Source organism: Electrona antarctica, assembly GCF_951216825.1.
Source record: "Electrona antarctica genome assembly, chromosome: 5".
NCBI classification, from domain to species: domain Eukaryota; kingdom Metazoa; phylum Chordata; class Actinopteri; order Myctophiformes; family Myctophidae; genus Electrona; species Electrona antarctica.
Window position 1 is genome coordinate 21,726,009 of NC_136810.1, and position 22,144 is coordinate 21,748,152.

The 22,144-nt window shown below is 43.4% G+C and overlaps 2 protein-coding genes across 2 annotated transcripts in view; one reads left to right on the forward strand and one right to left on the reverse strand.

Annotated features, from left to right (window-relative positions):
• Positions 1-22,144, reverse strand: part of LOC306923894 (extracellular calcium-sensing receptor-like) — a gene marked incomplete at both ends in the record, with an annotated part of 92,345 nt that overhangs the window by 10,831 nt on the left and 59,370 nt on the right. The window lies entirely within an intron of this gene.
• LOC306923187 (extracellular calcium-sensing receptor-like) lies at positions 973-16,297 on the forward strand (the record flags this gene model as incomplete). The annotated part of the gene is made up of 8 exons (XM_079501215.1): positions 973-1,100; positions 8,924-9,215; positions 12,243-12,512; positions 13,135-13,341; positions 13,865-14,140; positions 14,854-15,081; positions 15,177-15,300; positions 15,384-16,297. The coding sequence occupies 8 exons, from the start codon at positions 973-975 to the stop codon at positions 16,295-16,297; spliced, it is 2,439 nt and encodes an 812-aa protein (XP_079357341.1).

Sequence of the window (22,144 nt, forward strand, 5' to 3'; positions counted from 1 at the left end):
AAAAAAAATATTGAACCGATGAAACGCTTGGGCCCTTAAACTGTCTGCTAAAGGAACTAACTCCACCACCTCTCCCCCTCTCAAACTGTCTGCTAAAGGAACTAACTCCACCACCTCTCCCCCTCTCAAACTGTCTGCTAAAGGAACTAACCCCACCACCTCTCCCTCTCTCAAACTGTCTGCTAAAGGAACTAACCCCACCACCTCTCCCCCTCTCATGCAAGTAAGTATTTAAATATGTTCAATAGAGGAAGGAAGCGCTGCTGTGGACCTTTGTTGTGAACTGGATACAGGTGCTCGTTGGCGAGGGTTCAAACATGAAGATAAAAGAAGGGGGTCCAAGGCACTCTGTTCCAGTGAAGTGAGAAAGCCTTTATTTTATTTTATGGCATGGCAAAGATCATTAAAAAATGGTAGGACCAACGCGTTTCGGCTACAAGCCTTCGTCAGGGTCCCATAGAGTTATGCACAATGCAACAAGACGTCATTATATAGCGACCAAAGTTAAATCATCATCATGATTGAAAACAAAAACAATCAGTGTCACTGTGTCAGTATAATCAATGTCAGCACGATAGTGTCAGAGCAAGTGTCAGAGCATCAATGTCACTGCTGACATTTATTGTTCTGACACTATTAATACAATAAAATAAAGGCTTCTTCACTTCACTGGAACAGAGTGCCTTGGACCCCCTTTTTTATCTTTAAGTATATATGTATATGTTTTTCTTCATTTCCTTTGGTGGTTTCTTCCCGAGAGCAGAGATATGGATCCTTGTAAAACAATAAACACCAAATAATCTTATGGTACAACAACACATAAACAAAAAACTAAAAAACAATGTCCCTGTTCTCTTGCTTGCTGTTGCATTTGGCTATACTCACTCATAGCAAACGGGGTCCTGCTGCTGGGAGGTGAAAGACATCCCGGGGAACACGGAGGAGAGGTGCATCTCGAACAAGCCTCCCAGAATGAAGTCTCCGTCCTTGTGGATCCTGTTGAGGTTCAAGCGAGCCTGTAACTCACAGGAAGAAGAGGAGGAGGAGGAAGGAGGTGAGCAAGACATAGGAGAGAAGGAAGAGAACAATATCAAGTACAGGTACAGGTATGGAAGCGGGTGTGTGTCTAGAGAAGACCTCATCATGATTCTCCTCCTCCTCACCCCGTTTTCTAAATCCTCCTGAACAGTTGCTAAGTTTTATAAACGGTGCTGTGACCCCCATCTCCCCCCCCCCCCCCCCCCCCCCCTCCCCCGTGCCAACCCCGCCATTACGTAATCGTTCATAACGGCCACCTGGGCACGACATACATCAATGGAGAAGTTTCGTATTCTCTGTCAATTACATACCCCATGAAGCCTTGAATTCATTTAATATACACCCCATGAAGCCTTGAATTCATTTATTATTACACACCCCACGAAGCTTTGAATTAATTTATTACTACTACTAATTAATTTATTTATACAGTCCTTCCTTCCTCCAAAATAATGTTGTGCACTGCATGCCGTGTAATGTAGCAATGGCACTATATCTCACCAGAGCTTCTTTGGCAACTATTCCCTGTATGAAAGCAGTAGGGGCTGTTGGTGATCTGGGGACTGCCCATTAGTCCTGCATGCCGTTAGAGTAGACTGACTACGTGGCCGGTTAAGACTCACCCCGTGACCTCCGTGTGCGGTTATGGTTATGGGTTAAGGTTTGGGATAGGGTTAGTAATGGGCCGGTCTAAAACAATGACACGTTACTAGGGTTGTCCCGATCGGATCGGGTGATCGGAAATAGGCCGGTGACGTTACCGGTGAATTTGGGTGAGCGAGCTATAAAACATCCATTATACTATATGCTACACCCGTATAGTTCACCCTGCAGCAACAGCATACATTCCAGATACCAATGTACAGCAATGACACCACTGTGTGGGCCTAGGCCTACTTTATATGTCCCTATAGTATCAATATTATATCCATATCATGAGATTAGGCTGGTTATTGTCTGTGATTTTGGATATTGTACTATTGCGATATGGCATACGTGTTCTATAAAAATATAAATATCGGATCGGGAATTGGCAGATACTCAAATGATCGGAATCAGATCCGTAGCAAGAAAAGCATGATCAGTATATGGCAAGCATTCAGTGTCCTGATGCAGGGTTTGGTGGAAGAAAGTGTTGGTCGGACGACCGCGCTGCTGGTGCTTCCTCTCTTCATAAGGTCTTGAACCTCCTACCAGACGGCAGGAGTTCAAAGAGAGGATGGGAATGGTGCATTATGCTCATGGCCTTCCTCACACATCGCTCTGTGTATGTATCAAATCTTTACCGGCGCGGGAAGCCGTGGCCGGGTCAGGGCCGGGACCCCCACGGGAGACAAAATGTTCCACCTCTTTTTAGCAGTGAAAGCTGTTAGATTGCATCAGTCTCCAGTGGAGTGAATCGCTTGGAGACTATGACTCGTGAGCCTGTATAGTCACGGGAAGTTGTAAATTGGCACGCCAGGGAGGACGACGTCTCATCGGTGGCAACCGCACAATATCAGCGGCATTACACGCATGAGGTACGCTCCATCATGCGGTTACAGTGGTGGAAAGTGACTAAGTACTTTTACTTAAGTACTGTACTTAAGTACACTTTTCAGGTCTTTGTATTTTACTTGAGTATTTCTAATTTCCAGTACTTTTAATTCTACTCCACTACATCTCAGAGCCAAAATTTGTACTTTTACTTCACTACAATTATTTGAAAACTTTAGTTACTAGTTACTTTGGCGATTTTAATTTTGATTAGAAAACATACATTAACCACTTCAACCCTATACATTTCATTTTCAATAGATTTTCTACACATTTTGAACTTGTGAAATGGGACATTCTGCAATATGAATACTTTTACTTTTAGTACTTTAAGTACACTTTGATGCCGATACTTTTGTACTTTTACTCAAGTACATTTTCAATTCCATACTTTTACTTGTAACAAACTAAATTGCAGTATTGGTACTTTTACTTTTCAGTACTTTTTCCACCACTGCGCATTTACGTTCGTAGCTTTAGGCTAGTGTGGGTCACTCTGACCCCCTTTCCACCAAAAGAACGTCGGTTCAGAATCAGTGCGGTTCCGAACCTTGGTGCTTTTTGCGAACCGGTCGCGAACCGGCTGCATTTCCACCAGATTGAACCCCGGTTAATTTGGTGGCGCTATTGTACCTAAACACAAAATGTTGAAAAGGAGGAGGCTCCGTCATACACGCAGACACCCTGAGGGCGTTGCACAAGCACAACACAAACCGATGTAAACAGTATCCACGAGGTCGTGATGTCACAGTAGGGTTACAAGTTATTACAACTATCAGATACGCCCCGCAAGCCTCAGTTGGATTCTGTATCGTGATGCATCCGTACGTTTGGATCGTTTCATGTTTGCATTGGCAATGAATGTAAGCGTATTTTTGTTCCCTGCATGCTTTCAAGATGGTTGATCGCATAGAATATCTGCGAGCGTTCGTGCTGTTAATGCCATATTTTTTTTATCAAAAAAACCTGTATGGATCAACAGCTGGTTTGCAAGTCTATGTCCCAATGCCCCATCGATGATGTCATAATAGGCAGTTTATTGATTATTTGCTCTGCCGTTCGAGTGAACCCAGCTTTCGCCTACTCTTCTACCAATGCTGAATATAATTTGGCCTTTCTCTGGGTACTCTCCAACTTCTCCTGAAACTCAGGAGATGCCCATACGGACAACAAACACTCCGTTTCTTCATCAGACCATTGCACATTCTTTGAAGATAGATCCATTCTTTTTTTTGCGGCATCGTTTATCTGTTACGTTATGTTATGTTGCGTGTGTCTGCGTCTTCCCAAGTTCCAACCCACTGACAAGTTCCAACCCACTGACAAGTTCCAACCCACTGACAAGTTCCAACCTACTGACACACCCACTTATATCGTCTCGGTTCACAAAGCTCTGCGTGCAATTACAAAGCTGAACCACCGTTTTGTGGTTCACATTGGGAACGAACATTTATGGTTCAGAACCAACTCATTTTCAGTGGAAACACTCTGAACTGGTTCAATATCTGGCAGGAAGAAAGAACCGAACCGGTTCAACCCCGGTGGAAAAAGGGCCACAGAGACTCTCTGGTCTGGTACCTTTCCAGATGCTGGAGCTGGAAAACAAGCTGTTCCTCTATAGGGCACACAAGACGTGACATTGACCATAGAAAAACCAGACTAAATTAAATTAAGACTTTTTATTTATTTCGACATCAGGCCTAAATGGGTTAATAAAGGAATAATAAACGTAGTAGTCCGCTGACTGTATTATTTGTATGCCTTTGCCGGGATTGTGGTAGGACTTTGCGGACCCCGAAATAGTGGAGGACCAACCAGATTTGTGTGGAACCAGGCTCTAACCAACAATGGCCCAGTATGCAAATATGGTGCGGGACATTGCAAGAGATTTGTTCCCTTTTCACAACAAAGATGGATGCCGCCATAGCAGTAAACGGGACATTTGTGCTCGTACTGGCTAAATATGTCATTCAGAAATTATAAATTTCTATAGCGAATTACAATTAAATGAAATAATTACAATGAAATTGAGTTAACGTGTTTGTTTTTTGTTTTTTTCTTCTGTTGCATTGTGGCAGTTCTGCAAACGCCCCTGGTCCCTCTGTGTCCCCATGTGATGATGCACTATAAACCCGGGCAAAAAAAGTCAGGTCAGGTTTAACTGTTTAGGCATATACGTAGTTTACTGTGGTTACGTTTAGGAATAGCACGTATAGAGACCGTTCTACCGCTCCACCGGATTAATTAGTTGTTTTGAGGCGAGTGTTCTGGTATTCGTTGAAAATAGGTGAAGTAGGTTAAAGTCCTTTAACGTTGCTGTGGTTTTTTTCCCGTTTCCGGCCGAGTCAGTCCTAAACGGCCATGGGACATTGTTTCAGAATCTTCCTCAGGGGCAAAAGTGTTTTTCTCATCTTTTTTGTCAGGTGAAACCACCTGACTATAATGAAAGCTCATGAAAACTAGACCACCGGAACACAATGGAGACAGCGCCTCTTTCACCTGACAAATATCACTATGTGATCTTTTTTTATTTATTTTTTACAGGGTCAATATAGTTGCAAATGTATTATTGCAAATTACAGGATACACACACACAACATCATTTTTTATAATGAAAGTATTGTATTTTCAATTGAATACTCACCCCATGGAGCCAATACTTTGATGACCAGATTTTAAGACACAACAGAGAATCTTTCTTTGTGGCTCAGGAATACGACAAAACAAAGAAAAAAAAATGTTTTGGGGCGAACTATCATAATCATTAATCTTTAAAGGACCACTTCAGCACTTTTCAACCTACCAACCTTCATAATTACATGAATTATATGGTAAAATGCCAAAAACTAATTCCCCACTCAGTCTGTGTTTCATAGGAGGTCTGTGGGCAGTTCAGAAACCCGTCCACCAGTGACATCATCGATGGGGAATCCAGTGTGCCAAAAAACTACTTTCTGGCCTTGACAGCCCATACATCCAAACAGAAAAGTCCTATCTGATTGCATTAAACGACGTTAAACGATGTTAAACTCACTTTGCCACTCACTTTGCCACTCGATTTGCCACTCGATTTGCCATTCACTTTATGCATACCCTCTATAGAAACTGCAGGCTTTCTATTCCTGAAAAGTTGCAATACGAAAATGGAAGCCATCGTTCTCACGACAAAATAAATCTTAAATCTTGTTTAAAACGTATTTGCCTAACGATGATGTCACTGGTGGACGGGTATCTGAACTGTGCCCACAGCCCTCCTATGAGACACAGACTGAATAGAAAACAAATATTGGTATTTAATCATGAACATTAGTGAGGACCAATCATATGAAGATACATATGAGATCAAAATCTAAAAAAGGCTTTTTTCTGAAAAAGCTATGTTTCTATGTCAGTCGTTCTTCGATTTAAAAAAAATAGCAGACCTACAAGCTCATAGCGCGCCACTCGGTGGCGCGCTATGAGCTTGTAGATCTGCTATTTTTCAATAGCTAAAGCATAACATAATGCTAACACCAAAAGGGGTTCCCGCCCAAAATGGGTTAATGTTATGTCGTGCCCTGCCCCTACGGGTACTCTTCTGGCTCTGCCCACATTACGTAATGGCACACGTTGGAACAGCCAGGGGAGGGGGGGGGGGGGGGGTGGCACTGGGCACGGCACGGTCTATAAAACGTCACAACAGGACACAGGATTTGGGGGAAAGGTGGGCGTCAGGCAGGCACTACAGTGGAGGACATGAGGGCTTCTCGACACATGCACCTGCTTTCATACTTGATGTTGTTCTGTCATTCCTCCTCTCCTCTGTCTTCCTCTGCATCCTCCTCCTCTTCCTCCTCCTGTGAGTTACAGGCTCAGTTGAACCTCAACAGAATGTACAAGCCTGGAGACGTGGTTCTGGGAGGCTTGTTTCCCATCCACTTCTCCTCCCTCTTCCCTGAGCTACCCTTCACCTCCGAGCCACAAGAGCCCACATGCTATGGGTGGGTATCTATCACACATACATCACAACCAACACCTGGTTAGCAACTTATTACTTCATTTGGCCTGACGTCGAAATAAAAAAAAATGTCTTCTAAATCATGAGAGTTTTCTGAAAAACCTCATGTTTCTATATCAGTGGTGCTCAATATTTCATGTCAAGGACCCCAAAAAGTATCTGTATTTGGCCGCCGACCCCCATCTGAAAATGATGTTGTTCCAGGGACCCCGCCCAGAAGCAAAGATTTGAGTTAAAAACAGTATTATTCAAAGATTTGAGGCTTATTTTCACGACTTTTCAAAAATAGCAGACCTACAAGTTGTATCTTGTAGATCTGCTATTTTCAATAGCTAAAGTATAATGTAACATAATGCAAAAGGGGTTCCCGCCCAGAATGGGTTAAGTAGCCTCGGAAACCCGGATGTTTTTATTTCCAGGGAGAAAAAAAAAAAGTCTGGGACAGAGTCCACTTCAATTCGGCATAGAGTAGTGCAAACGTTGATCTAGATCTGCTATTTTCGCTATCTTTGTCCAAAAGTGCCCTCTTACGGGATTTCAGCCCCTGCCTCTGTAACACTCTCTGCACGTCCCTGTTCTGGTCATGTGGGTGGTAATATGGCCGACTTGGTACTGTAGCCTAGGGGGATATTTCTCATGTTATTTCAATGTGTTTAAAAACACATCTTTCACGAATTGAGAGCTTCACAACAGGAAGCCAACTACTAGGGGACTATAGCTATTAGGGCATTTGACCACTGCTGCCTGGCAGTCACAATGTGCATGGCATAGGGTCTCAATTTGTGGGAGGACTGAAAAGTCTTGGCAATGAGGGACTGTCCCACGCAAAGGGGGGATTCTGGTCACCCTATGGTATGCGGTAGGCTTATTTGAAGAGAACAGGGGACTTGTTTTAATGAATATATGGGTACGGTAATAAGTATAGTCGAGGAGAACAGAGGACTTGTTTTAATGAATATACGGAATAGGCTTAGTTGATATTTTGACACAGGCAATAAGGTTACAGTGCAGGGTTTCTCAACGCGGGTGCTACTGTGTCACCCTAGGGTGCCTTGACACAAGTCCTGGCTGGGGGTGCTTCAGAACACTTTGATAATATCAAATGTCCTTTCAGTTTAACCACTTAGACCCTCTGTGCTTAGTAAAATGGACACGCAGGTTAAACTGTACTGTGTGCGCGTTCTTTTTCAGCATACAGTACACCAAGGGCTCCATTTCCGTCACCGCTAAACCCCTTATCCCTGAACTTCTTTGCCTTTTTTTTACTATTTTGCAAAACATTTTTGAATAGTTAAAATGGCCAGTCTACAAGCTCACAACGTGTCAATGTAGATTGGCTAGTTGAACTATTCAAAAATGTTTTTCAAAATAGTAAAAAAAAGGCAAAGAAGTTTAGGTATAAGGGGTTTATCGGTGACGAAAATGGAGCCCCAAGTCTCTTCACGGAAAATCTACAGGCTCACAATGCGTCACATCGTGACACATTGTGAACTTGTAGATCTGCTATGTTTGGTGAATGCTCCTCCCACGACATAAATGCTGCATGGGGTTTAAGTATGGCTTAGTTAAATGCCAAGTTATTTTCAGCCTGTCCGAATGGAAGCAAATATTCTCTCCAGTTTTCCATCGTGACATACTGTATCTTTAGGGGACAGATTTACATACTTATCTGTACTGTTAATGTAACAAAAGGTGCTATAAAGTACCAATGCAATTCAATAATAATGCCGTGCATTTCGACTGTAACAGGTACCGCCGCCCATTATCCATCTCGCCCTCGCTCTTTTTTTTTTTGTTTGTTTAAAGAAAAAACGTATCATATTGAACATGCAGATCTTAAACATTAGAATACAGATAAAATACAGGGACAGTGAGAGGACGAAAATATACTGTATAATAAGAAAAAAGCACAATAGACAGATAGTTTCCACATCGGATGGTACCACTGGGCCCAGACCATGCCTATAGTGACGTTGTGTCATGTGTGTGTTATAGTGTCCACATCGGATGGTACTGCTGGGCCCAGACCATGCCTATAGTGACGTTGTGTCATGTGTGTGTTATAGTTTCCACATCGGATGGTACCACTGGGCCCAGACCATGCCTATAGTGACGTTGTGTCATGTGTGTGTTATAGTTTCCACATCGGATGGTACCACTGGGCCCAGACCATGCCTATAGTGACGTTGTATCATGTGTGTGTTATAGTTTCCACATCGGATGGTACCGCTGGGCCCAGACCATGCCTATAGTGACGTTGTGTGCCATGTGTGTGTTATAGTTTCCACATTGGATGGTACCGCTGGGCCCAGACCATGCCTATAGTGACGTTGTGTCATGTGTGTGTTATAGTTTCCACATTGGATGGTACCGCTGGGCCCAGACCATGCCTTTTGCCATCGACGAGATCAACAGGAACCCCGGCCTTCTGCCCAACGTCACGCTGGGCTACAGCATCTACGACAGCTGCCTCACGCTGGGCGTGGCGTTCCGCTCGGCGTTCTCGCTCATCAGCGGGAGAGAGGAGCGCTTTCGACTGGACGAGAGCTGCGTCGGCTCGCCGCTGCTCTGCATCGTGGGCGACGCCACCTCCATAGCTTCCATCACCATCTCTAGGATATTAGGTTTGTACAGAGTGCCCCTGGTAAGTTTCATACTCGGATTTCTTTTTTTTTTACCATCACCTATTTGATAGATTGATCGTCTCTGTCGGGTGGAAAACCTCAAAACGGTTACTTTTCAGAATTCAAATTCAAATTTAGCAAAATTAGGTAGCAGATTTACAAGCTCTATAAAAGTCTCGCTTCGTGCCACAATTCGCGCTTGTAGATCTGCTACTTTTGATACATTTGAAGTGACGTATGTAGTATGATCAAGTAGGGCACTAAATTACGAAGAAACACAAAGCACAACGAGTTAGAATATGGATGCAAGGTGTCTACCCCGACAGCAAATGATGTACTTAATGTTGGTTATTTGCTCATTTACAATTATGATATGATGTACAATGTCGACTGTATTTTTAAGCTTTAAAGGCAGAGCAGATATTACTGTATTTACGTGCAGGCAGAGCATGTGAGTGGAGCAGGGAGATTTAGAATGGAGGCATGAGCCACGTTCTCATAAGGTCAGAGCTCAATGCATCCGTGTTCCACGATTGATTCATCCTGGACCTTTATTGTTGTTGTAATGTTTGTCTTGTCTAGACAAACATTAAAAACGCCATTGACAATGGACAGAGTGTGTGTGTGTATTGACATTTTCCATTTATTTTAAAACATGACGATAGTATGGCTAAAATAAGAAATATATTTTTGAAAATATTTAGAAAAAATGTGTGCAAATCTTTGAATATATTATTATTTTCACATTATTTTGTCCCCATATATTTCTTGAAAGATATAGCAGATTTCCCTTTAATGGTAAAAGGGGACTTTTGGTGTGATATTAAGATGATTTTACATTGGATAACAAGTAAGATTAAATATTATGTATCAATCACTGTGATCTATACATAATGCTTGGACTTGGAAATCATTGGAAAGGTCTGGACCTCGAGCTGACTGTGGTTTGATCAAAATATGGTCACTTCCTTTGTACCAACAACCAATCATGAAAATAGAGAGGGTGGATTTTCACCCAGCAAGCATCTCATTGACTAAAATAAACTACTAAAATAAATCTAAATCTGTATTTTGAATGTTTATTTTGCTTTAGTTTGAAAGAAAACATGTTTAGGAAGCAAAATAGCACAAAATCCCCAAATTGAAAAATCATGATTTCACCTGCCATGTCTCGCCTTAAATGAGTCATGTGACATGTTAGACTCATTTAAACTCATTTTGAATCGGAATTCAATCTGGATGTGGCACAGATCTGATTCAGGCTAGATTTGTCTGCCAGTGTAAATGGGGCCTTAGTTCCAGAAGCTCAGAGAGTCAGGCCGCAGTTGCAGCATGTATGTGTTTGTTCTTTTCACAGGTCAGTTACCATGCCTTGAGCTCCAGTCTTAGCGACCGGAAGCAGTTCCCTTCCTTCTTCAGAACAATCCCCAGTAATGCATTCCAGGTGAACTTCCACTAGCTGACAATAGACGTGTTGTTGGTAACTAGTTCATGTTCCACATACTCGACAAAAACATCCATTTGAAGTAGTCAGGGTCCAGGGGTCCTCAGACGAGACCTCCATCGTTGCTTCCAGTCATCCCGGTTCTCCATACATCTGGCCAGCTCGTTGGTGCTTTGCGCTCCTGCGTCGTTCTTGAGTAGGCCTACATCCACATATGTTAATGTGGGACGTCCTCGTGACCGGTGCCCGTGTGTTGGTTCCCACAGCACTAGTTTGCTGGCTGGCAGCTCTTGGTGTCTTTTCTGGCTCACCCTTGGCATTCCATCAAACAGATTTGTGTTGGTAACATGTGTGCTCATACTGATGTTGAGTGCTGCACGCAGCATTCTGGTGTAGCACCCATCGAGAGACTTCTGCAGGGTTGGCTTCCGGTCTCCAGCATTTACTGCCATATAGGAGAACAGACTCTACCGTCTGTTCATAAGAACAATTTTCTGGAGTCGTGGCTGCTAGAGTGTGATTGCTACTATATCCTCTCCTGTGTGCTTGTGTGTGTATTAGTGGTGGAGCGGAAGGTATCTTGTGACAGCATCAAAAGAGAACGATTGGACCTTTTCACTGTGTAGGAGATGCACTGATTTTCCAGCCTGCTTCGCTCGCTGCGTTCCGAGATTTGTTTTGTCACTCCGGTACTCAGTCTGGCTAGCAGGCAGCAGACTCATATTTCATAACGTCACATGTTACATAGCCACGTTGTTGCTGATTCGTCATTAGCCAGGGCCACTCCGTCCATGCTTCTCTCACGCAAGACTCTACTCAAGAGTAAAACCTACGGTAAAAAGTAAACACTAATTTGATTCAGTATAGTTCACTATGTCAGATTCAGTATAGTACAAAGATATGGCTGTGTGGGGTGAGTTTAGTGAAGGATAAGGTTGACGTTGAAGGGCAACAGCAGTAGCTGCTCATGCAGTGTGCATTGATACAACGTCAAACTGGTGTTTTCTTTTTTTCCTTTTCCAAACCGTACCACAGGCCAATCATGTCCCGCCTACCTTGGAGATAATAGGTCCCTTTCCAGACTGAGTAGCAGAGTGACTAAACAAATGTGACCAGATTTGACTGAGAGCCTGTCATCGCGCAAATTCCAGCTTTTCACCAGAGGAGAAAAACTTGAGCACAGGCAGACACTTCACATACTAGAGCATGTCTCAAATAAGTGTCAGAGCATATGTAAATATGAAAAAAATGCTTAAACATGTAGCTAGGTGTAATGTTAAAGTCCACATAAGTGAACCTTTCAAGCCTGTTTTCTCAACTCGCTGTTTTTCTGCAAGACATTACTCTATAAGCCATATCTCCAAAACTGGTGGGTCAAACTGAACAACCCAACCACCAATATGTAAATTTGAAGCTATGATTCCCTGCTTTCACATGACATGAAAAAACGAAAATTCAAAAAAAATCCAATGGCAGCCCCTCAGTCAAATTTGGTCACAAATCACGGAACGCAGCAAAGCAGGCTGGAACCCAGGCTACTGATTTTACCAATACGTGATTATTAATCTAATAATCTAAAAAAATAAATCTCTTATTTTATCAGGTGGAAGCTGTGCTGCAGATTATAAGGCGGTTCAAGTGGACCTGGGTAGGAGTTCTGTACATCGACGACGAGTATGGCGGCAACGCTGCGCGACTCCTCCAGTCGGACCTGGCTCGGTCCGGTCTGGGTTGCCTGGCCTACTCGGAGGGTCTGGCCCTGGACAGCGACCCCGCTGAGCTGCGGAGGATCGTCGGTGTGATGAAAACGTCCACAGCTCGCGTGGCCATCGCCTTCGCCTACGGGAACTACATGGTTGATCTCATAGAGGAGGTTATAGGCTTGTTGAATATTAGGGGTGTAACGATACAGTTTAACCGGTGCATGCGTTTGGTCCGACGTGGCAGGCATTAGTCCGACACCCTATACCCAAAACCAAACCCTAAACCTATAACCTCGGGTTAGTTTTAACCTGCCATGCATTTCGGGAGCCACGGGTTAGTTTTAACCTGCTATGCTTGTCGGGAGCCACGGGTCAGTTTTAACCGTCCACGGTGTTGTCGGACTAATGCCTATCGGACTGTCTAACCAACGTATGCACCCCAGGGCTGGACTGAGACAAAAATTCGGCACTGACATTTTTTGGCCCAGACTGGCCCACCACAACCAGAGCGCAGGTACACTGACTTTTCGGGTTGAGGCACATACTTGAAATACATAGCCCCTTAATACCAGCACTTTTACAGAACAACATAAATGATACACAACCAACAGACAACTACACTGAAACAGACAACTAATTTAACAGACGCAGACCGGCCCACCACCCGGCCCACTACTGATCAGCCCCACCACCGGACTTAATGTCTGGTGTGTTATGTGGCCAGTCCAGGCCTGATGCACCCCACACTTTCCAACACTGCTGCCTAATACAATATCAACTCACAATCACCAGGTGGTGAGGCAGAATGTCACAGGTCTGCAGTGGATAGGCGACGTGGCCTGGACAAACGACGCTAATCTCCAGACTCCAGAGTTCATGCCGTACCTGAGAGGCATGCTGGGCATTGACGTCCGTCGTGGAGTGTTACCAGGTTACAAGGACTTCTTGTCTAAAATACATCCAGGAAGTGACCCCAACAACAGCCATGAAAGTTCAATAGTAAGGCTTTTTTTAATTTAGCACTGGAGCTGCAATTCCAAAGTCATGTCTGTTCTTACATAATAATGATATTTCTGTTAACTCACTCACTGCCTAGATCGTCTTCTGACATATTTCTTTTAAATATATTTATTGATTGCATTTCATAACGCTGTTCGGTTTGTGTTGCTCGGGTTGCCGTGCGATGGAAGTAAACAGGAAAAAAAAGAAAAGCGGGCTTATGATTATGGGAACGGATTTTTTTTAATCTTCGTATTTGTTATCCAAGCTGAAAAACAAGCTTGATTTGCGGCTCATAACTAAAGCGTTTATGATCGCGGTTACAAAATGTACGTTTTGGGTGAATTCAATAACATGTTACACAGCCGATTTGAACACCTCCTGTCTTCCGTTTCCGGGTGAACGACTTTCAAAACAACACTGTTTGACTTACATTGGTGGGGTTTCTCGAGTTTGAAATAAGCCACTAGATGGCAGCGATTGCGGCGAATGAATTAATACATTTTTCATTTTGTTTCTCCAGGCGCGGCAGTTTTGGGAGCACACGTTTCAGTGTAAATTTCCCCCCCTACCGTCGGAGTGGGCGGATGCTGGTGGAAGCGTGTGTACTGGGCAAGAGGACCTGGCGACATCAGGGACTGCACTTCTGGACGTTTCTAACCTCAGGGCAGAGTACTGCGTGTACAAGGCTGTGTATGCTGTGGCCCACGCTCTCCATGACATGTTGCAGTGTGTGCCAGGAAGAGGGCCTTTCACTGGGCACAGCTGTGCCACGTTGCAGACAGTCCAGCCATGGCAGGTGTGAAGCACCAATACTGCAATTTAGAACTACTCCGTTACAAGTAAAAGTACGGAATTGAAAATGTACTTGAGTAAAAGTACAAAAGTATCGGCATCAAAATGTACTTGAAGTACTAAAAGTAAAAGTACTCATATTGCAGAATGTCCCATTTCACAAGTTCAAAATGTGTACAAAATCTATTGAAAATAGCAGATCTACAAGCTCACAATGTGTCGCGTTGCGGCGCATTGTGAGCTTGTCGATCGGCTATTTTCAAATGGCCGAAATGTATAGGGTTGAAGTGGTTAATGTATGTTTTCTAATCAAAATTAAAATCTCCAAAGTAACTAGTAACTAATGATTGTAGTGGAATAAAAGTAAAATATTTGGCCCTGAGATGTAGTGGAGTAGAAGTAAAAGTACTGGAAATTGGAAATACTCAAGTAAAGTACAAATACCTCAAAATTGTACTTAGGTACAGCACTTAAGTAAAAGTACTTAGTTACTTTCCACCACTGCTTGCTGCTAATCTTTCTAGATTGATTCAGACTTCAGAATACGAATGCATTATGGACATCAGTCAGTCAAGTATAATTAATTGTCTTGTAGTGAAGTAACATGAATTGCCTGACAGTAAATGTACAGTCCGAATGGGTTGTCTCTCAATGTAATTATAGTCTGGCTTGTTAAAGTATTTGGCTCTTCATAATTCTGCTCATTGCCATTTCTAGCTTGCGTATTACCTGGAAAAGGTCAACTTCACCACGTCATTTGGTGATCAAGTATCATTTGATGAGAATGGCGATGCTTTACCAATATATGATATATTGAACTGGGTGTGGCTCCCAGATGGAAGCGCAGAGGTTCACACTGTAGGTGTGGTGAAGAAGTCAGCCTCCGCAGGTGAAGAACTCATCCTCGATGAAGACAGAATCTTCTGGAGCTTTGAATCCACAAAGGTCACTTAGGCTTTCTAAAATAGCTCATGTGGAGCTCATGATGTGAATGTAATTTAGATTGGACTGAAATTGATCATTGTTACTTTCCTCCGTAGCCTCCTCGGTCAGTGTGCAGTGAGAGTTGTTCCCCTGGAACCCGTCTGGCCAGAAGGAAAGGAGAACCTGTCTGCTGCTTTGACTGCATCCCTTGCTCTGAGGGAGAGATCAGCAATGAGACTGGTAGGTTCAAATTATTTGGCTAGGTAGAGTACGTTATCTTTAGGCTGATACTTGTCTGTCCATTCTATTCTCTTCTTTCTTAGACTCTACAGAGTGCACCAGTTGTCCAGAGGACTTCTGGTCCAGTCCCCAACGTGACCACTGTGTCCCTAAGAGTGTGGAGTTCCTCTCCTACCACGAGCCCTTGGGTATCTCCTTGACAACCATCTCATTGCTAGGCACAATTATCTGTGCCATTGTCCTAGGAATCTTCATGTATCACAGAGACACGCCCATGGTGCGCGCCAACAACTCAGAACTCAGCTTTCAACTATTGTTGTCACTCATACTATGTTTCTCATGCTCACTTCTGTTTATTGGCCGCCCCAGACTCTGGACTTGTCAGCTGAGGCATGCAGCATTTGGGATCAGCTTTGTGCTGTGTGTCTCGTGTATCCTGGTAAAGACTATGGTGGTGTTGGCTGTGTTCAAGGCCTCCAAGCCTGGGAGTTCAGACATCATGAAGTTCTTCGGAACTATACAGCAGAGAGGAACAGTTCTTACTCTTACTTCCATCCAGGCAATAATCTGCACAGCGTGGCTTGTGTCTGCCTCACCGACTCCTCATAAAAACACGGAATACAACAGTGATAAGATAGTCTATGAGTGTGCGGTGGGATCAACAGTTGGTTTTGCAGTGTTACTAGGTTATATTGGTTTACTGGCACTCGTCAGCTTCCTCCTAGCATTCATGGCAAGGAATCTTCCGGACAACTTCAATGAAGCCAAGTTGATCACCTTCAGCATGTTGATCTTCTGTGCCGTGTGGATAGCCTTCATCCCAGCATATATCAGCTCTCCAGGCAAATATGCAGATGTAGTCGAAGTATTTGCTATTTTAGCATCTAGCTTTGGCCTCTTGCTGGCACTGTTTGGACCAAAGTGTTATATAATGCTTTTAAAACCTGAGAGAAACACTAAGAAGGCCATCATGGGTCGAGCTGCCACCAAGACATAGCAGCAGCAATAGGCTCTATGCATACACGCCATTCTGGGCCTCTTCCGACTTCCTTCACAGGTGTTACCGATGATAAAGGCTCTGTTCCATTTAGTGTGCAGTCTTTCTCAAACTTTTTAATTTCAAGTGGTGTGACTATGCCTATGTTCTGAAAGATTACGTCCTGTGTGTGTACGGCGTGCATAAACATGTTCTCGTTGAGTGGAATGTGTGATTCAACTCTCACTGACTTAGGTATAGGTTTAATAAAGTTTTCCTCCTTTTTAACTATGAAGTGTGCCCGGATCTCCGCTTTTTTGTGTGTGTGGAGCACCTTTTTACTATATATGTTGTAGTGCACCTCCTGAGCACCTGGTTGCTTCCTTGCCTCCTTGTACCGAGTCTCCACAATAAAAGCATGAAATAAATATAATCCATGTGTTTACTGGTGCCATCATTTCAGAGTGTCCCCATTGTAAAGCACTTTCAGAGACATTATATTCATTATAATAAACTATATTACCTACAGTGGACAAGTTAATTGGTTTCACAATGAAAACTCATTTATTCATTTTTTTTTCTCACTCGAAATGTTATGTCTCTCTGGGACCCAAACCACTGAAAATAGCCACTCACAAGCTTTTAGATTTTATTTTTAATTCTTTTAATTCTTAATTCTTAAATAAAGAGATATTTACTCTCGAACCATAAAAATGCATGGAGCCATGACCCTAAAATGGGTCCCGACCCACCGTTTGGGAACCACTGCTTTATGTAGCCATTGTGAAGAACATTAACTATTATTAATGATGGACAAAGTTAATTATTTATCACAATGAAAAAGGTGATAGTATCAGAGCAGCAGTGGTGTCTGAACTGTTTTCAAACGGGGACATAATATTTGAAAATAAATACCCTATACAGTACATACATACATGTATACATACACACACACACACACACACACACACACACACACACACACACATACATACATACATACATACATACACACACACACACACACACACACACACACACACACATACATACATACATACATACATACATACATACATACATACATACATACATACATACATACATACATACATACATACATACATACATACATACATACATACATAACACCTTTGCAAATGCCCTCCTTTCTCACTGACAAACCTTCTGACAATTTACTGACATGTGGAGTTCTCAAAATGGCACATAATGTATGCTAAGCCCGGCGGCCTCCACTTCTGCCTCTGCTCAGGTGGGTGTGTTGTGAAAGATTATTCCGTAAGGTGGCACACACACACACACACACACACACACACACACACACACACGCACGCGCACGCGCACGCACACACACACACACGCACACGCACGCGCACGCGCACGCACACACACACACGCACACGCACACGCACGCGCACGCGCACGCGCACGCGCACGCACACACACACACACGCACGCGCACGCGCACGCACACACACACACGCACACGCACACGCACGCGCACGCGCACGCGCACGCGCACGCGCACGCGCACGCGCACGCACACACACACACACACACACACACACACACACACACACACACACTCACACACACACACACACACACACACACACACACACACACACACTCACACTCACACACACACACACACACACACACACACACAGGGGATGGCACATTGCTGATGGCTGTTGTGAAAGGTTTCCATATACATTGGAGGGGTGGCACAGCACTGCGTATAAAACGTATAAAACAACTGGACAATGGCTTTAGAGAGGAGGAGGGGGTTAGACAGAGCAGGACAGACATGAGGGCTTCTCTAGTAACTCTACACATACACCTGCTTTCATACTTGATGCTCTGTCATTCCTTCTCTCCTCTGTCTTCCTCTGTGTCCTCCTCCTCTTCCTCCTGTGAGTTACAGGCTCAGTTTAATCTCAACAGAATGTACAAGCCTGGAGACGTGGTTCTGGGAGGCTTGTTTGATTTCCACCTCTCACCCATCTTCCCTGATCTGTCTTTCACCTCTGAGCAACAGGACCCCGTCTGCTATGGGTGGGTATAAATATATGAGTCATCATTTTGACAGCTAATGTTGAGCCTTTTGAAATCTTTTAGTTTTAGTCATCTCAAAGGTGTTTTTAGTATAGCACATTGTTTTAACCACTTTAACCATTATTTTAAACTTTAGCTACTGAGAAGAAAAGGGTCCCGCACACTGTCTTCACTTATAGAGCAGTAGTTTTATTCAGATTTATTTTAGTCATCGGAATAAAACTACTGCTCTATTAGTGAAGACAGTGTGCGGGACCCTTTTCTTCTCATGATTCGCATTTGGTTTGCCGCCTCCGACGCACCTGTCCTTGTAGGTGTGCACAAGGCCTTTTGGCTAAAAACTTTAGCTACTGAAAAATAACATATATGCAAGGCTTGGAGGCCTATAATATAGGCCTCCAAGCCGTGCATATATGTTAATTTTCAGTGAATTTAATTTTTCAAAAATAACATATAATAATATGTTATTTTTGAAAAATTAAATAATGGCCTCTCAGCCATTATAAAATACGAGGTAACCTGAGACCACTTGTAGCTTATTGCTTTATTTTAAACAGTGTGCAGTGTGTGCTAACCATCATCAAAAAGCAGATGATGAGATATTTATTTGATTTATTTTTAATCCATTCAGGACGGGAACCCCTTTTGGGGTTTTAAGCATTATGTTATAGCCTACTTTAGCTATTGAAAAATAGCTAGACATTTTTTATAATCTACCTTAGTCCAACATGGGTTAAAATCTGATTTACTGTGCAGCTGTTTCATTGCTCATATATTACATTGGTTTTTGAGATGGGAAACGTGAAGATTATAAATAGGGGTATACTTACCTCCCATTCCATTAACATTGCTATTCTTAATTATAATATTGCGATTCAATTCGATATTGCAGTTTACTTAGCAAGCTGCTTTTATTATACTCAAACAATTTATTGTATTTATTTTGTGTGGCTTTTGCCTTTATTTTATATTTTTTATGGAGGGATAGACAGTAGGCTGACAGGAAATGGGGAGATTGATGGGGGGTGACACGCAGTAAAGGCCGTCTTGATCGGGAGTCGAACCCGTGGCACACTGACAGACTGGATTACCAGCAAAGGTGCCTGGACCGCTGGTCCACGGCCCAGGCCTATATACTAGAACATTTTAAAACAATAAACAATATAATCATACAGTTAAATGCAGAAAGATAAAGTCAGTCTTTCTGACAGGTAAAACGGGTACAAATCAATTCTGAACATTGCAATTAGATTTTTTAAATCGTGACATTAAAAACGCGATATATATAGTTTCAGCATGGACGTGTTCAGACAGGGCCAGACCATTTTGTTGTTTTAGTTTCAGCATGGACGTGTTCAGACAGGGCCAGACCATGGCGTTTGCCATATCAGAGATCAACAGTAACCCCGGCCTGCTGCCCAACGTCACCCTGGGCTACGACCTCTACGACACCTGCTACTCGCTCGGAGTCGGCTTCCGATCCGCCTTCTCGCTGATCAGTGGGAGAGAGGAGCGCTTCCGGTTGGACGACGGCTGCGTCGGCTCGCCTCCAGCGCTTGGCATCGTGGGTGCCGAGTCCTCGGCCAATTCTATCGCCATCTCCAGTGTGGTGGGTTTGTACAGAGTGCCCCTGGTAAGTTAACCCATTTCGACCGAGACCGATTCTAAATCTTCTTCTAAATCCTGACAGTTTTCTGAAAAAAAAACATTCGTTCTGTCAGTCGTTCTCAAACAATTTCATGTCAAGGACCCCCAAAACTATATGTAATTGGCCGCCGACCCCCATCTGAAAATATGTTGTTCCAGGGACCTTCCGATCGACCTTCCGTACCGATCCGATCACATGATCGGAAATTGGGGGCCGATCACAATATTTTCAAATGATCTGTATCGGATCGGGAGCAAAAAAAAAAAAAGGGATCGATATCATGATATCACGATATCATGATATTAGACTATACTGCCTGTGATTTTGTACTGTTGTGAAACTTATGATATGGCATGGTGTTCTTTGAAAATATAAATATCGGATCGGGTAAAATCGTTATTGGCAAATACTCAAAATCAAATGATTGGAATCGGATCGGGAGCAAAAATAAAACGTGATCGGGACATCCCCCCATTTAGGACTAAGGCCAATCCAAAGAACGCCTTCAAAATCCTGACCTAAGCTTTTTTTTGTCACAATTGCAAATTTAAACTGACTGAATAAATGCGTTTAATGATTTAATTGTGTCCAAAAAATCCTGTCATTTATCATGCATCTCAATGGGGGAGAAGCACAGCTTGAGTGAATTGGGTGGGCTTATCAAAGGGTCAATTGCATACCGCATGAATGTTTGTTTTTGTGCTTTCCTAAGCGAGAGTCAAAGGGTCAAATTATTGGTTTAGGAATGTGACAAAAACAAAAACTCCATGAATTGTCATTGATAGAAAATAAGGGCGCAGTAATAATGTGGATTGATTGATTGATTGATTCATTCATTTACATTTATTTGTATGAAGTGTGTTTATACGTGTGGTGGGGGGCTCAGAGTGCGTCCACTAAGGAAAGTAGGCTTTCTATTGACACAACCCGTCTTTGGTGAGTAGGTCAAAATTTCCACTAAAGAGGAGAGGCTGGTCTGATTTCGATTTGAGATTTAAAACTGAAAGTCCCATAGCCTTATACTGCAGGGTGTTGCTCCTGTGTGTTTCAGATAAGTTACTGGGCCATGTGTTCCTGTCTCAGCGACCGGCACCAGTACCCTTCCTTCTTCAGAACCATCATAAGCAGCGCCATCCAGGTGAACCAAGAACACACTTGACTTGACAAACACCTCCCTCTAGTGGGTGTGAGTTGACATTGCATGATGCATATAAGCAAAGCAAAGCAAAGTTCTTTGTTTACCCAGGGTGAATGGACTAAGCTCGAGATGCTTGTTTACAGCCAGACCCTGCTCATAGAACATTTCATGGTAGGTGTTCAATGCCTTGCTCAAGGGCACTTCAGCGGTGGTAATTTGAACGTGCCGGTCCGGGGATTCGAACTGGCGACCTTCCGATAACAAGACCGCTCCGCAAACCGTTCGGCCACCGCTGCCCTATCACCTCATGTTTCCTCTGTCGGGTGGAAACATTAACACCGCTGCCCTATCACCTCATGTTTCCTCTGTCGGGTGGAAACATTAACTGGATTGATTGATTGATTGATTGCTTGATTGATTGAAGAATGTATTAACAGATTGGAGAATTTCAGTACATTTCAATCACAACTCAATACACAACCGTTAACTGTGGACGACACCATAAACCATTACACTTCACCTCAAAGGCCCTTAAAACAAACTGGTCTTTGGCCTCACTCCCCGAACGCACCTCACCGCTGCCCACTTTGAATGGCTTAGGGTTGACGACAGAGTACAGCATCCTGCAATGGGTCTGGTCCACAAGATTCGATACACCACCAAGATACCCATGTACCTGTCTAGATACTTCCTTAATGTTAACGAAGTCCACACCCACAACACCAGAGGGAGTTCAACAAACCATGTGCAACCCAGATTCGGCACAAACAAGGGTCTAAATTAATTTCGCTATATGCCACCAACAAGTGGAACGCCCTACCAACAGTCATTAAGACATGCAAATCCCTTGACTCCTTCAAAACCGCTCTCAAAGGGCACCTACGGACGGCTGCAATTCGAAATTGGCCCCAGTAAAATCAAATTCCCCCACCCCCACCCCCTCACTGTTTATGTTTTTTCCCCCTTTTTTACCTCCTCTATGATGATTTTCTGTTTTTGGCTC